Source organism: Phoenix dactylifera, chromosome 1 (genome assembly GCF_051530095.1).
Source record: "Phoenix dactylifera cultivar Ajwa chromosome 1, Ajwa_hap1_PhDact_Kaust_v1.1, whole genome shotgun sequence".
NCBI classification, from domain to species: domain Eukaryota; kingdom Viridiplantae; phylum Streptophyta; class Magnoliopsida; order Arecales; family Arecaceae; genus Phoenix; species Phoenix dactylifera.
This window is the reverse complement of record NC_143190.1, coordinates 40,329,492-40,346,137: the sequence shown is the minus strand read 5'-3', so window position 1 is coordinate 40,346,137 and position 16,646 is coordinate 40,329,492. Positions and strand designations below refer to the sequence as shown.

The window sequence follows — 16,646 nt, the reverse complement described above, 5'->3', positions numbered from 1 at the left end:
GCCCTATCAAACCCAATCCAATTGGGTTTAACCAACTTAAAGAAAACATTAAACCTAATCAAATCAGGTCTAATTAAAGCCAAATGGGTTCCAACTCTTGGCTAACCCATATTAGGTCATGATCTAATCATATTAGATCAACCTAACCTAAGAATCAGATTCGAATTTAATTTGAATCAGGAGCTAGGGTTTGCAACATGTGCTAGCATGTTCATCTTGCAAACATGATCTAATCCAATTAGACCCTTGATCAATTCCCTTGTGTGTGACCCATTGGGTTCCTTATCTTAGCCAGCAGTAGGTGCAGGTGCAAGTTGACCTAACCTGATTAGAATACCTCTAATCCAATTTAGGTTCAATTTAGTGCTAAACCTGACTTAGCAATCAGAACCTTTCTGATGCTTTGATCTAATCAAACTCTTTGATCCGATCAACCCACAAGACATGATTGACGTCTAGCAACGTATCACGTCTACCCAGAAGATGAGGAATGTATTGGACAAATCCAAACATACCCTTCAGTGGCAAGTTACTGTACAATTCAATCCCTCAGTCATACTACATCCTGAATAAGTGCATGAGTATGGATCAATATCAAACTCAATCACTTATTCATGTCTCTCTCAATCTTTTATATGATAATTCAAACAATGAAACATTAGAAACTCTTTCTAATATTCATTTTGCTTTGATCAAAGGCTTCTTGAATCATCATAAGATTAGAGTAAGTAGGATGTTACCTTCTTTTACTAGAAGTGACTGATTCCTTGTTGACCTACTCACAACCTTCGTACAAAATCCACCATATCCAGAATACCCCGTACACAACGCAATGTCGTGAATGAGGGTAAACCAAAACATAGCTTCAAGTGCACAAGGTACCATGGTGATCTCAGGTCTAAGGATCACTTGCACAACTCCCACTATGAGAACCATCTTTTGATAATTAAGTAAGAATCCATAAGATGTTCTCATGGCTGGTCATTTCAGTGAACTCATTCCTCTAATGAGCACCCACATCTTTGTATTAGTGTCTCACACAAGTGATTATGAGATCAATCACCATCTATATTGAGCATACATAAGATGTGCCAGTCTTTCCGGTAATATTGATCCCCGACTCAATATACCAATTTGACTGGGAATATTCTAAATTAGGATTTTAGGATTTTAGGTCTCACTGGTATGATCTCATCATAACCCTAAAACCAATGTCCTAATTTATGGGGTTCATCATCCAATAATAAAATAGATAAGCAGCAAATGATGAAACACAATGCCTTTATTGATATATATCGAGTGTCAAAGTACATGATTTGGAGGATTACAAAGAGAAACCCATCAAATGATTGGCTTATAGGACATCTACTCTTTCAGAATGTGCATCCTCCAAATCCAGCCGCAGTCCATCTGTCTCGCAGAGGGCCCTCTACTAATCGCTAAGAGGTCCCGAACTCTCACAGTCATCCTACCTGTCCTGCTCCATACCCTCCTATCCACTGCCTCCCCCTCCGGGATCGGCAGAGCTAGGACGCGCTCAGCAAGGTGCTCCCCGAATACCTGTCGAACAAGACTCGCGTCCCACCTCCGCTCCCCCCTGGGCAAATAAGGCACACACTCTACGTCCCTCCATCCAACCATGGTCAATCTCGGTGGGCCACCCCTGCAGTGCTACCTCAGCCAGCCATCTGTCCTCCAAAATGCTGATCGACCGCCCATCCCCAATCTCCCACCTGATCTCTGGCATCACTCCTGGGGCGCGAGCGCAGATCTCTCTCCAGATAAAGGAAGCTCCTCGGCCAGTACGTAGGACGTAGTGGGGGGCAGGGTCCCCATACTTCGCCCTCAACAGTGAGCCCCAAAGACCCTCAGGCTCTAGGAGAAACCTGGCTGCCAACCTGGTCGCCAGTAACTCCCTCCGCTCGACCAATGAGTGAATACCAAGTCCTCCCCTGTCGGTCGGCTGGCAAATAGACTCCCAAGCCACCAGATGAACGCCGTCTCTGCCTCCCCGCCGTCCCCAGATGAAAGTGCGAAACATCCTCTCCAATCCCCGGATCACAGCAAGAGGGACCAGGGTATTGGAGAGCAAATAAATGGGGATAGAGCTCAACACTGACCGTACCAAGATGACTCGGCCCATCATCGACAGTGCACCCGCCTGCCAACTCTCCAAACGGTGGGTGATGCTCAGCTCCATGGATGTACACTCTCTCCGACGTAGACGGCGTCCCGTAATAGGCACCCCGAGATATGTAAGGGTCCCCACCTGCTCTTCAATCCCTAGAAGACTCATAATAGACTGCCTCGCCCCATGGTCAGTCTTCGGGCTAAAGAAAATGGCAGACTTAGTCAGATTAACCTGCTGCCCCGACATACCACAATATGCCCCCAAGATCCTACTAATGGCCCGTGCTGATCTGCTCGTCGCGCGAGCTAACAGTATACAATCATCAGCGAATAACAGATGCGAAACCCTAGTCGTCCCGGCCGCCGGGCCATAGACCTCCAACTCCTGCTCATGGACGGCCTGTCTGAGTGCACGGGACAAAGAATCTGCACATAGAATGAACAAAAGTGGTGACAAAGGGCAACCCTGTCTCAATCCTACTGACGACTCGAAGAAACACGATGGTGAGCCGTTAAACAATAAGGCAAAGGACGGGACAATATGCAACCGAGCACCCATCTGACCCACTGTGGGTGAAATCCAAATCCCTCCAGGCATCGCCGCACAAACTTCCATCTCATCCTGTCGTATGCCCGCTCCATATCAAGTTTGACTCCCATTAAGCACCTATACTTAGGCGCTTTCTGGAGGTCAGCCATGAACTCATGAGCAATGAGGACGTTATCCGAAATGGATCGCCCCCCAACGAAAGCCCCCTGCTCAGGGCAAATGAGTCTGGATAGAATACCCCTCATCCTTTCTGAAAAAACAAATGCATACACAGATTTATATAGGTAACCCCCCACTAGTATGCTATGTTTGATTACGGCAGACGGACGGGAAGAGAATGCTATACGCGCGTGGTATTAATACGTAACGGTTATAGGTTGTCATGTAACAGCTGGCATTACATGGATCCCGAATGGGCCCACCGCATCGCCTGCCTTATAGATTGGGCCCCACCTTTCCAACCCATCGTTTCCCCTTCCATTCCAGAACACGACGGAGAGAGAGAGTCGAAGGAAAGGAGGCCCCTCGCCGAGCGGCGGACGGGAGGTATAGCCATTGGCAGTCCATGATCCCCCATTCACTGTAAATCTTCACCAGTGCTTTCGGTATTCTATCTCTCATCTCTCCTCTCTTTCTTTTCCCCTTCACTATTCTTGTTCTTCCTTTCATGAGATCCTTGGTCCTTCTAGGGTTTTGAACAAATGCCGAGTGTTTCTGACCTACGGTTTCGATTCTTGTTTCACTTGTTTTTTGAGTTCCAGTGAAAATTAACTGTTTCTTGTTCCAGTGGGGTTTTTAATCGATTCTTGGAGGGTTTTAACTTGTGGGGTTTTGATTCATTGCTAGTTTCTTCTATTTCTTGATTCGTATTATCATTAATATTTTTCTTTTTTAGTTTCAAAAAACTGAAACTAAGGGAAGTGACACAAGGTCGGTAACTTAACCGAGTAGATGATGAAGAAAGAGAGGATCTTGGTGCAGTGCCAATGGACATAACGGTAGGTTGGACCATGTTCGGTGTTTATTTTTTGTTTTTTTTTTAAATTTTTCACAGTGCTACTGAAAATATGGTACAGCGTTGCTTCCTTTAACCAAATATGAATGAAACTTCTAATCAAAAGGAGGGCAAAGGGTGAAGGTAGTAGGGACCTTATCGATGATGGTGGCTTAGATGCATGGGGAGCACTCTGATGGAACTGATGATGAGAGGAGAGGATCAGGAGAATCTGGGGTGTGGTGGTGGAAAGAGATGATGGGAAGGAAGTAAGGAATAGAATATTGTAAGAAGACATATAAGATGTATGAAAATTTCATTTGTTTATATATTGTTTATTTTAGCATTATCTAATGAAAAACGTTCAAAGTAGCAAATTTTCCTCAGTTTCATGGAGATAAGATTAAGAGATTCAGGTGTAAGAAAGAAAAAACAGTGCTTCCAGATACAAACATAGTTCGCACTACCAATGGATTTAAAGAAAATAATATATGCAAACACTGTTCCTACACAAACAAGAATAATAAGTGAAGAAGAACAAGAACCAAAACCGATTATGTGATTTTAGGTGACAGTGAGTGAATAGGAATAAAACTTCAAGAAATATTATCCAGAACATTATCGCAAATGCAGTAGTGATATTAAAACTAGTTCACTGGCATCAAAATACATTATCTTCGGATTTTCTAACTATAAGATATTAGAACAGAATACATTTTCACCTGAGCTATTACAACAGAGTCCCCTGAGTTGGAGAATTGCCTGCCCCCCCCCCCCCCCCCCACAACACACACACACACAAAAAAAAAAACTCATGTCAGAGATTTCTATCGACCTTCAATTGTAACTGTAATTTTATTGCCGGAAGACCAATCTCTTTCCATCAAAGGAGTTGCTATGCAGAAGCCTGGCCTTTGAGGCTGAGGTAGCAGTGCACTTTCAGTGCCTAACATGAGCACTACTTCGGCCATTGTCGGTCTATCTTCACTCCCTTCTTGCACACACAAGAGAGCCACTTGGATACACCGTAATACTTTAGACTCTGGATATGCACATCCCACTGCTTCATCAAGTATTTCCAAGCATCTACCTTCTGTCCATAGTCTCCATGCCTGTGATAACCCATGTATGTTTAGAATGAACAACTAGAAGTTACATTTAGAATGATGACATTATTGCATTCGAGTACTCACATGTCCTAAAAGGTTTAAACGAGCTTGTGCTTGATTGATCATTCTGTTCTTCTTACCACTTAAGATTTCTAACACTAGAACACCAAAGCTGAAGACATCTGATTTCACAGAAAAGATACCCTCCATTGCATACTCCGGTGACATATATCCACTGCATGTCATTAGCATAATTAGTTTATGCAACTAGGATATTGCACTCAGGTTTATACTTTATGAATTGATACACTTATGTACTTACTATGTCCCAACAACTCTGATTGTATTCTCTTCAATTTGGTCACCCTTAAAAATTCTTGCAGTGCCGAAGTCTGAGATTTTTGGGTTCAGCTCCTGATCAAGAAGAATATTACTGGTCTTCAAATCTCTGTGAATAATTTTCAACCTAGAGTCTTGGTGAAGGTAAAGAAGTCCTCGAGCAATTCCTAAGATGATGTCGAGGCGCTTTTGCCAGTTCAAAAGTGCACTTCTTGTCCTATCTGGTCCAAAGTTACACTCCTTATTAGTTTGACAAATGTAGTCTGAAATTCAACTTAGCTACTTGTTCTTTACCTTTTCCCCCTTGAGATAAGTCCACTACATATTCCAAATAAACATAATTTATCATTTAGAAATATTATACTCTTTAAATCCATGATTAACTTTGTAATCATAAGCTGAACTTATATTTAGCACCAGGAAGAATGCCTTATATGCTAATCCTTATACAAGATGAAATAAAATTGTTTTGCACCTTAGTTTATTAGAGATGATGTGGGGTTGAGATTCTACCCATTTCATTTCAATAGGAGATCTAATACATAGTGGTGAGATTAAGGGTAAAGGAAGTTCCAAGTTAGAGGAGTCAGATTATCTACTGCCACCATCACCACCACCTTTGTTGATCTTTTAAAACAACCAACTTGATTAACTAAAATGCATTCTGTCATAATTTCAGTCCCTACAAATTCATGCCGTATACCATTTTTTTTTTGAATGATAAAAATCTATATAGTGTATGAAAAGTTAGATAGATATTCTTCATGGTGGTCTAAGCTTAATTAGCAATTATTATGTTTGAAATAATTTAACCTGATATGGAAGAAAAATATGTCCATCTTAATTGTTAATGCATTGCCTCATAATCCAGTCTTAGTTTTCTAAAATCCTGCATAGTTTATCTACTTAGAAGACCTAAGCAGAAGTCTGAGCATGCATGATGATCAACTAAATCAAATATAGTCACTAAGCTTGCGAGATGTCCATCAGACATTGCATTGTATGTAGAGCATAAAGTAGTCAAATGGTGCAAGGATAAAGACCAAACCGAATATGAAACAGTCCAAACTTGTATTTTGCAAGTACTCATACACCAGTAATCGTTCCTCTCCTTCAATGCAGCAGCCGAGAAGGCGAACAAGATTTCTGTGCTGAAGTTTGGCTATCAGCAACACCTCATTTGTGAATTCATGTATGCCCTGCACAGAATCTTTGGACAACCTCTTGACAGCAATATTTTCTCCATCTTCCAATTGACCCTGCTAATTGCTATATTTAGGTAAGTTCCACAATGCTCTTTTTTCAAAGAGTTTGTATCTTGCATAACTGTAGGATCAAATAGTAGGATTGCAGCTGGCCGATCAAAGACGGGGAAGTATAGCTCACAAGCCTATAGTCAAAAAAATTACCTTGTAAACGGGGCCAAATCCACCCTCTCCAAGTTTATTATCATCAGAAAAGTTATTGGTGGCAGTTCTTATTGTATGTATATCAAATAAAGGTAACTCTGGCTCATTTCCTCTGCTTTCCTTGTAGTGGGTACTAATTGTTTTACCTAGCATGAAAGTTTAGTATAACAAAATCAATTATGTGAGATTCATGAATTCAACTGTACTTGCATCTCCATCACAAAAAAATCAAACAAAAGGAAAAAAAATAATACTTGTAAAATTTCATTCAAGACAGCAATTATTTTAATTGATTCACAAGTATGTATTCACATGGGTACAAATATGGAATTCAAGGTTGGCAGAGTGCTAGGTATCAAGAGCTAAAGAATATACTAGGTAACAATCAGAGCTCAGCAAGGTCTGTTCTAGAAACCGTGCTTAGATCGTTTAAAGCTTGGGGGTCACTCTGCACTGGAAAGAAAGCTGAAAGTCATGCCATGGTTCAGTAGAGATTATCGAATATATTGTAATTTCTTCCTTCATTAGCCTGCAAATGTCATTTATACTAATAGATTATGGGGGCCCTATCCTTGTCTTTCCTCATTACACACACATGTACATGTACCTAATTAGCATATTGATGATAAACAATATTGAGGTAATAATGTAGTCATTGTCAATGTAGAACAAGCCTGCAGAACATAATAAAAACAAATGCAACAAGCCATGCAAGTTTGTTTTCAAATAATATGCCAAGGAAATATAGATGGGTAGAGTTACCAACTACCAAGGGCAACAAATGTAGATGGATAGAGTTGCAACTACTAAGGGCAACTTGTGAAGAAATATATCAGAATTCGATATGTGAATACATATATTCAAGACAAAAGCATTTAATACAATTGGAAATGCTTGTCAATTGGGACATGTTAGTTATTTCTTACAACTAGACTGACTATAATATATTTTCTGTTATTTCTCTAGAGCTTATAATATTATACTACCAACTACTAACATATGCATGTTTTGTATATGGGGTGAATACTGGATCATGAGACAACTATGAACTTGATTTAATTAGCCGTTGGTATTGTTTTTGTTAAGGAGTTGTTAGTCATTTCATCGACGGCTTTGTGAGCTTCTAGCTCTCTCCTTATTTCCATTCTTGTTTAGAGCCTCCACATTCTCAAGCCTGTTTTCTCTATTGTTAATAGCAGTACAGGCTTCTCTCTTGATTGTTCTACTTTGGATTTTTCTTATCTTTCCCTTATCTTTTGTGAGAATATGATAGTTATTTGCTACTACTCAGGTTTGAATACGAGACCTCTCACTTGGAGAGATGGATGCCAACTAGCTCAGTTACCAGCTGTTAGTGTTGAATAACCACTGTATTATTCTCTATCTTGGGCATAGTGTGAAATGAGGGGCCCTATTTTCTCCATCAGAACCATATTCATTGGGGAGGCATTGGGTTGTGCTGCGGTGATGCAGTTTTTGGGGCATTGGATTCACATGGTTCGGTCCTAGGTCAGGATTTCTTTTATGTGTCTTTCTAGTACATCATACCATATGTATCCTTGCATAATATTGCTTTCCATATTTGGTTAAAACGATTTTGAAAATTTTCTCTGAGTTTCTTTTTGGTTTTTGAGAATATATATTGTATTGATTTTTATTTACATAAAATTCTTCTTAGAGTCACTTCTAAACCGTTATCTGAATATAGGTGATGCCTAAAGATCTTGCATCTGCCATCCATAATGGCCATAGAGCTTTAGCAGCTCTAGAAAGCGATATGCACACAACTTGTCTTAGGCAAGTTTTTGGATACCAAAAACTTGTTAGAGGATACCCAACGACCATTCGCAGCTACAGCTTTCTCCCCATGAGACACAATAAACACAAAAGCTAAACCAAAAAAAATATCTACATAATGTAAATGTAGATGGAGAATCATGGGAGAAATTAGTCCTTATTTAACTAAAATTGAGCCAAGTCAGACTCAACATTAAGGTGTTAAATGGATGAAGGAAGAGAACAAGAGAATTAGCATCTTTCCACCATATTGGTCTTTATTGCATCATTTTTCATCCCTAGGGATCATTTACTGATCAATATGTTCACTAATTGTTATTTCTCGGCCACAACTTTTTCTAGAAGGGAAATGCTCAACTGAACCTTTTTGTAGAACATTAAAAAACACTTCCATTGCAAATATTAGTGGTGGCAATCCTTAACCTATCTAACTTGATTCATTCTGTTGTAGGTTGGCTTGGATTACTTGTTTAATAAAACGGTCAAGCATGGGTCTGGATTTTTGACCTGTTTAATAAATAAGTTGGATTTGAATAGACAGATTTTTGATCTATTTTGTATCCGACCAGACCCGTAATTGGGCTGATCCGGCCCGATTGCCACCTCTAATTACAATGAGCTTGACATTTGCTCATATGTTTTGGTTCTGAAGAGAATTTTCATTCCTTGTCTAGCTTTTCTTAGACATCAATTCCAAGAAGGATTGTGATGTATCAAGGCATCCACAAACTAGCTCTACTGAAATAAACTGGAGAATAAAGATAGGAGTGAAATGCTTGTAATTTGACCAAAATTCTTTGACATAGATGAAGTGGTCGTTTGTGCCTTAAGTTATCTAAAGAATGCTATTTGGTGCACAGGACCAATACATTGCACTTCTAATGGACTCATGAGAGATGTCAACTTAATTATTCTATGTATTGCACAACCTGAATGAAATCATAGTACTTGTTAGCTTGAGCATTGAATACTATTGTATGTCGCTAGTAGGCATAAAATTATTTGATGGATTCTTAGTGCCAAATGTTGATGAAATCTGTTCTGAGAAATGTTAAAGAAATCAATGCTAATACTAGAAGTACAATTCATCATTTTATATAATAGCTGGTATAAGTGATAGATCATGTCTGTTTGTGTAGGTAAAGGGGTAAGTACCTTGCTTTCTTTTTCTGTTCTTCCTCCACAGGAGTTGAAGCAAGCACACAAACAGAAGAAACGCTACCAATGAAGAAATGATTATGGCTATCACAGGCTTCTTTTTACCATAATTACCGCTTATATGATCTGCACAACAATATTTTGGAATTAGGACTTTGACTTGGGTACATTTTTTATGATATGGAATATCAGTTATATGTTTTGTTCTACGCTAACCTATCATATAAATGTGTTTTGTGACATGTATGTTAGAACTGGTATATAATTATATTTCTGCATGAGAAAATATTCCTAGATTCAGCGTGCGGACAATTACAAACTTAACAGAACTATATCACCAAGTCAGGTTCGCTTAGAACCATAAAAACTGATGTTAAGAGGTCTGCGATAATCTCTTTAGTCATCCGATGCAACCCAACAGCCATATCCAGGTCCTACAGGAGTTGCAATTGTAGTCTATATATTTACTGGTTTAAATTCCCCTCTCAGGAAATAATCGTTACCTAATTCAGAAGATGCAAGCCGAAGGTATAGATCCTTCCCCCCTTCAGTGAACACTCTAATATCTACCAGATCTCCGGTCCACGTGTTACATCCACTCCATTCACTGATGGCATAGGCACTGCAAGAGCAGTTCTTCAGGCACCAGTCTTTGCACCCTTCCAGACTTACGTTGCCGTGCACGGTGGCATTCGATGTACCGGGCAACTTCACTTGCTGCAGCCCGAAGAAACCATCACCTGATGAACAATTTAGAGCTGTTCTCCGCACACAACCATCAGTATTGTCTCTCATTGTCCATTTTTGAGGAGACTTGGGAATGAATCCCTTCAAACAATCGCAGGCAGGTAAGTAGTTTGTGCTGCATACGCCATTAGCTCCACAGTTAGCATACTCGTCGCACTGATCTTTTGGATGCCACCAGTAGGGGTGCCATCCAATGTTTGGTTTAGACCGCACGAAACGCTGAACCATTCCAGTCTCGTTCAACACGAGACGAGAAAGAACAGAATTGTCCAGTACTTCGAAGCTGTAGGTGGCCTCATACTCATTGGAAGTTAGATGAAACCTAAACAGATTAGCTATCTTTGTCGCTTGAATGCCATCAAATCCTCGTCCGTTCCAGGGTCCAGTGCGAAATATTAGGTCCGATCCTCTCCATAAGAAAAGCTCTGTTGCTGCATTTCTATTTATCTTGTAGGAGTAGTCCCCTGGTGAAGGGTCGGAGGAGCTCTTCCATGATGTGAGATACGTGTCAAGATTGGTTCTGAAGTCTCGTACAAGCTTCATACCTGGCAGAAGTGTGTCAGTTGGATGATCAAAGCTCTGCCACAATAAAGTCTTCGAAGTTCCTTCAAGCAGGACGAGATTTCCCGAGTCCAGGAGCTGTACCACGGGATTGATTGCATTTGATGTGCCGGTGGACCAAAAAATATATCCGGTGCTATTTACAAGTACCAGAGTTCCATCACCTGTGAGATTGAGAACCCCTGTGGAGCCACCGAGGGGAGAGATTCTATTGGCAACCCACACAACAATTTTATCTGGAGGGTAATATATCCCCAAGTACCGATTCTTCGAGTCACCAGGGCTGAAGAAGCCCAGTTCGAAGGTCCCACCTGACGAGATTAAGGTTTGTCCATCTGCAATGGATTTGGTCGGCGTCATTGCATCTCCTGCAATGGATACAGTGAAGAGATTAAAGGAAAGAAATAAAAAGATAAATTTATATTGAGGAAACGGTGACTGCGTTTCTACCATTTGATTTAGAAAATGAAATGAGAACGAAATATGGGTATTCCAGGCCTTGTAATCTATCAAAAGATGCTACATTTACTAAAACAGAGTTTAATCACTTGACTGATCTCGAGGCACCTTGCTCAATGAACCTGATCTCTAGGCACAATCATAGTCTCTAGGACTCCAAGGCTCCAATGTTGCAAGGAAAGTCCTCAAAGAACAATCGAATGGGTCTAGTTCCTCAACATATGTACTTTAGATTTCACATGGTGAATTATGCTTGAGCGAGGTAAAGTCAGAAGACACTCGCAGGCGGCTAATCCGTTGAGTTGTGCCACGAAATCGAGAGCTCCAAGTGGGCCATTTTTGGTAAGCAGAATTGGCGTTGCGGGATAAACCGGAAGTCGGGTTATGGCGCCCAATTGTACACCAACCCAGATCCCACAGAGGGTGTTGGTCGATTAAGAATTTAAGACAATAAAACGGTGGTCATGGAAGTCGAAATCCGCTGAGGAGTGTGTAACAAATCACTTGCCGAATAAACTAGCTATGAAAATGGATGGCGCTTAAGCGCGTGACCCACACCCGGCCATCGGGGTGAGCGCTAGGCTCCGATGAGTAGAAGGGCGCGGCGGCAGCCACAAAACCCGGGGCGCGAGCCCGGGCAAAGCAGCCATCGGTGTGGGTCTTGGTGGTATGGTTAACGAAAAAATAAAGAAATATCTCTTGTTCGGTTGAAGTTTTTAAAGGAAAAAGATAGAAAAGTAGTATTTTTATGGGAACAAAATTCTAATGTTTCATAGAAAAGAAAAATCCATAGAGGACATGAAAAAGCTATTTTCTCGCCGATTAGGAATTGGATTTTTTTTTTTTAAGGTATCCTTGAGCTATCAAAATCCATGGGTTGGGTCTCTCCTTTTATTAAGAATATAATAGATATTTTATACAATTTTTCTATAAAATAGATGTTCAACCAAATATAAGTTACTATGAAATGTGTCACTTTCTATAATCAACCAAATATACTAAAACTATTTTTTTAGATATTATATTCTTAAAAATTATTTTTTTAAAAAAATATATAGCGAAATTTTTTTCATGAAGCAAACAAGACCAAAGTGGCCAGAGATGCACAAATCGATTACCGAGACAGTGGAGTCGAGAAAGAATACCTTAAGTCGTGCTCCTGCAACGGCTTACAAGCTATGAGTATGAAATCTTTGCCAGATCTTTGAGTATGATTACGGATGTACCACACCCGTTCCCTCCATATATTTCTTACGTTATTTAATGAGAGTATTTCTTAATTGATGACAAGGAATTTCTTCACCAAGACTTGAAAATCAGGACTTCATTCAACAGTAGCTAAGGAACAAGCATCCCGTAATAAATTAACATCTCAATTAAATTAATATATGATTGTATTTTAGAGTATGTTATTTTCATAACATCCTATAATGATTTTTCTGCAATCATCCGATCGGGGAGAAGAAAAAATTCTCTTAATCCGCTCAACTAAAATTTCTCAAAAAAATTTAGAAGATGATAGAAGAATTGTAAAAGTAGGATTTAAGTCCCTTTTTCTTTCATTGATGATCTAAAATCGAGATACATACTCTTTATTTATAATAGTGAAATCCGCTCTTGTAGAAATTGGATCAGATTTTTCTTTATAGTTCTAATAGGATTCTCTTTCCTAAAATATATATGACTAGTAGAAATAAACTTAAAAAAGCTAAAATTTTTGAGAAGATAGATCTCGATTTCTACATCAACTTTGCCTCCAATTTTTCTCGAATTGGAAAATATGCTCGGTTAAAATATTTTTTTTAAAAAAACTTTTGGTTTGACCAACCTATTTTAGGGTTCATATGACGGAATTTAGATTTGATAGTTAAGGGCACCTTCTCTTAAAAGGATGGGCATTATGTCGTAGATCTTAAAAGATATTTGATTTAAAATAAAAAAGATCTTAATCAAGTATCGTATGATGAATTTATGGCCTCTAAAAGTTTGGCTTGCGACTTGATTTCTTGATATGGCGGATTTTGCTACTGAACATTGTTCAACCCTACCCGTAGTAACCAAAACGGTCTACATCCAGTTTGAGGATGCTCCTGGATCACGCAAGGTAACTGTATGCAAATAATAATGCTTTCAAAATCATTCAACAGGCTTACTCTAGGAATTTAAGAATGAATTAATGAAAGAAGGAAAGAATGAATGAAAAGGAAAGACAAGCAACTATATTTGCGCACATGCATGGAAATTTCCAGCATGATCGGATGCACTTTATCTGTTGCCCTTGGGAAATCGTTCTATCAACTATATGAAGCATCTAACCAAAGAAATTGATGGGTTGGCTTCATGCCATACCAGAGATCTCTTTGTGCATACTTAAAGACTAACCTGCTCTGGGAAATTTCCACGATGCAACATTTTATATTGATTCCATGATGCAACTTTTGTGCCTCTAGAAAAACCACAAAGTGTCGAACTTATGAATTTCGGTGAGCAAATAGCACTCCATGCCAACTCAATGAAAAATGCTAGAAAACTTGCGTGGAGCTGCAGGAAGGGCCCATATACTGAAAAGGGAATCTATTCTGAAGAATTAGATGACTAAATTCTAATTTCAGACAGGTAGAGCAAAAACAAGGGATATCCTTAAACCAGTATACACTGTGCTTTCTTTACATCGAAAAAAAAAAAAAAACTGTGCTTTCTGAATCTAAGGAAGCAGGGGAACAGTAAGCTCTAGATACACACTAGCATTCATACCTGGCTGGCCATGAACCAGGACTGCAGCTGCCGAGATTCCAAGCACTAGAAACCATTCCACCAATGCCATTTCTCTTTTGCTTCCTGGCACCTAGAAAGACTCATCTAGCTGTACCATTTGTCTTATGATAAGCCAGCTGCTTTCCCACGGAACAATAAGAAGCTGCAGAACCTTTACATCGTTTTCCGATAGCAAGGAATTTTTATCCCCAAATGTCTAGACGGTCTAGATCTTTAACAACAAGCTGAAGTAGACCTTTTAATGACAGTGATAGGAATTAGAAATAGACTTTGTTTATCCAAGTTGCCAGGTACTGATTCTTATTACTAGTTTAATTCTACAATATGCTTGTTCTTAAATCAACCACCCCACCCCTTCAATAATAATAACAAGAAAAGAAAAGCATAGCCGTGCAGAGAGGGCTGCTTCCAACCTAGTTCCCAAATTGATATGGCATAAAAGGGATTTCTGCAATTCAAAGGAGAACCCATGCGATTTACAAACGTTGGGGAGCTGCCTTTATCATGCCTCGGATCCAAAACATAATATGGCCGTGCTACCAAGGGGTACAACCTGCGATGATACGAAGCCAACATTACATTAGCTTTCAAATCTATCTCAAATACAAAAGAATAAATAGAAATTTAATTTTATTATCCAATAAATGCAACCAATACTAGTTCAGAGCATCTAAATCCAAACATAAATACCAAATCCATAATCCCTACTATTCAAAAAAAATCACTTACTACAAATTCATAATCAATTGAAGAACTAAAATTCTGCCCTGTTATATAGATCGCCAAGCTTGCTAGCGCGATCTCCAAGCCTAGACCATCCTTCTTCTCTATCAATCCTATTCGTCTGGATAGAGAAAAATAAAAAATGGAGGTATATGAGTGACACAACTCAGTAAGCAAATTTTATTTTACCTTACCGGGTCAAGCATAAGTTTTTTTATATTAATGCATTATTTAAGAAAAATATTAGATATTCCAAAATAAGCATTTTATAGTACAATATATTAAAACAAATCATAAAGCAAATCATGCATGGACAAAACATCCATCTTTCATAAACATAGTACCAAGTTCATTATTGCAAATAAATTTGTAAATCGTTCTTCATGTCATTTAATCCTATCATGGATCAAAATATTGCTCACAAATATTCCTGCTATGGTCACTATAATCCGTGATAGGGCCATCTTCGTAATCCACAAGATATCATAGTTTGTATTCGTTACCAACTTTAACCCGTTAGCAGAGGGCCATTTTCATTGGATGCTAGCCTAGGGTGTCGATTGACCCCCATTTCTAGGGGTGGTCATAGCAATCTGAGAGTCTTTAGAAAACTTATAATTTTTTTCTTTCAAACATACACACATATATATACATGAAAAATACTGAATGACATGATCATATTCATATTTCATAACAAAGCTATGTTCATCAAATCATTGTTGAATCTATTTTTCATAAAAAAAGCACAATTTTTATAACACATGTTGATCCATAATTTTAAAAAAAATATAATATTTTTTTTTGGTGTACCGGTACTCACTACATCAGTCGTGAGTGCTCCCAGAATGATCATAGTACAAAACATGCTCTAGTGATGCATGGAAAACAGGATCATCTGAAAGATAATAAGAAGTGCAAGATTTGCTTACAAGTTCAAAAACTAGTAAGGAGTATAAGATTTATTTATCTCTTTCATCTTAGACTGTCAAACTTTACTAGAAAATTCAGTTAACCCTATAAAAATATTAAAGAGAAAATTAATTTCTGTTTAACAATTTTAATTGAATTAAAATAATAAGAAATAGGAACGAGCGTTCGACGATTCGGGTGGGTTAGGCCCGAGCAATTTGATCAATACATTATAGGGCATGGACTCAATCACAGCTAAGGTCATTTAACATAGTTCATCATTAGTGGGTTCTATGGACCCTTGACAAGACCGTATGATCGGTCCAATAGGCGACCCGGACACCAGGGTAGTTTAGGGCCTTTTTTTAAGAGTCAACTCGGGTTCGTTGGTCAGGTCGACCGGACCTGATTCTGGGTTCCTTAGATTTTCTAAAGAGAGAAAGTAATGAGAAAAAGTGGAGAGAGGAGAGAGAAAGAGAGAGAAAATAGGGAGGAAGAGAGAAATTCTCTTACTGAACAATAAATTATTCCTAACTTGTGGATTCTAATTGCCCTCAAGAAGATCCTAGTAATGCACACATGCCAAATGATGCAAATTGTGGCTTGCCCATGTTCGCACAAGATATATGGCTGGTTCGTCCCCACGATAGATCTTTTGCTTGTGCTCTATGAGGCTGCAAAACTTCCTGTTCAATGATAGCTAGGTGTGAAATATGAATGCAGGGGTGCAGCATGTGCATAGACTAACGGCTCATTTATAGCAGTTCTTGTCCCAGATTGAAATTAAGGTCATGATCTGACGGTTCATGATTATGCTTTTGTGGAAATGTCATGATCGAACTCCCTTTCCGTATGTTGTCTCCTCAATGTAGTTCTATGTGTCAGTATTTTGCAGAAATTGATAGCCCGCCCTTTGGTAGACGGGATTACAACTTTTAATCGTGTTGACTGGGACTGGGACTTTAACACCCGGTCCACGCTTCGAT

General features: G+C 39.1%; 1 protein-coding gene and 1 long non-coding RNA gene across 2 annotated transcripts; one reads left to right on the top strand and one right to left on the bottom strand.

The window, feature by feature from the left end:
• Positions 1-3,147: 3,147 nt before the first annotated feature.
• LOC120110561 (uncharacterized) lies at positions 3,148-4,433 on the top strand. The gene is made up of 3 exons (XR_016395578.1): positions 3,148-3,285; positions 3,576-3,678; positions 3,757-4,433. It is a non-coding gene; the product is annotated as an uncharacterized LOC120110561 (long non-coding RNA).
• Positions 4,434-4,501: 68 nt separating this feature from the next.
• Positions 4,502-14,089, bottom strand: LOC103698403 (receptor-like serine/threonine-protein kinase SD1-8). Its single transcript, XM_089924027.1, has 7 exons — positions 13,966-14,089; positions 9,990-11,240; positions 6,532-6,677; positions 6,171-6,381; positions 5,106-5,343; positions 4,868-5,018; positions 4,502-4,786 (listed from the first exon to the last, which is right to left on the bottom strand). Exons 1-7 carry the CDS (start codon positions 14,075-14,077, stop codon positions 4,502-4,504), a joined length of 2,394 nt encoding a protein of 797 aa, XP_089780153.1. The 5' UTR covers positions 14,078-14,089.
• Between the last annotated feature and the right edge of the window lie 2,557 nt (positions 14,090-16,646).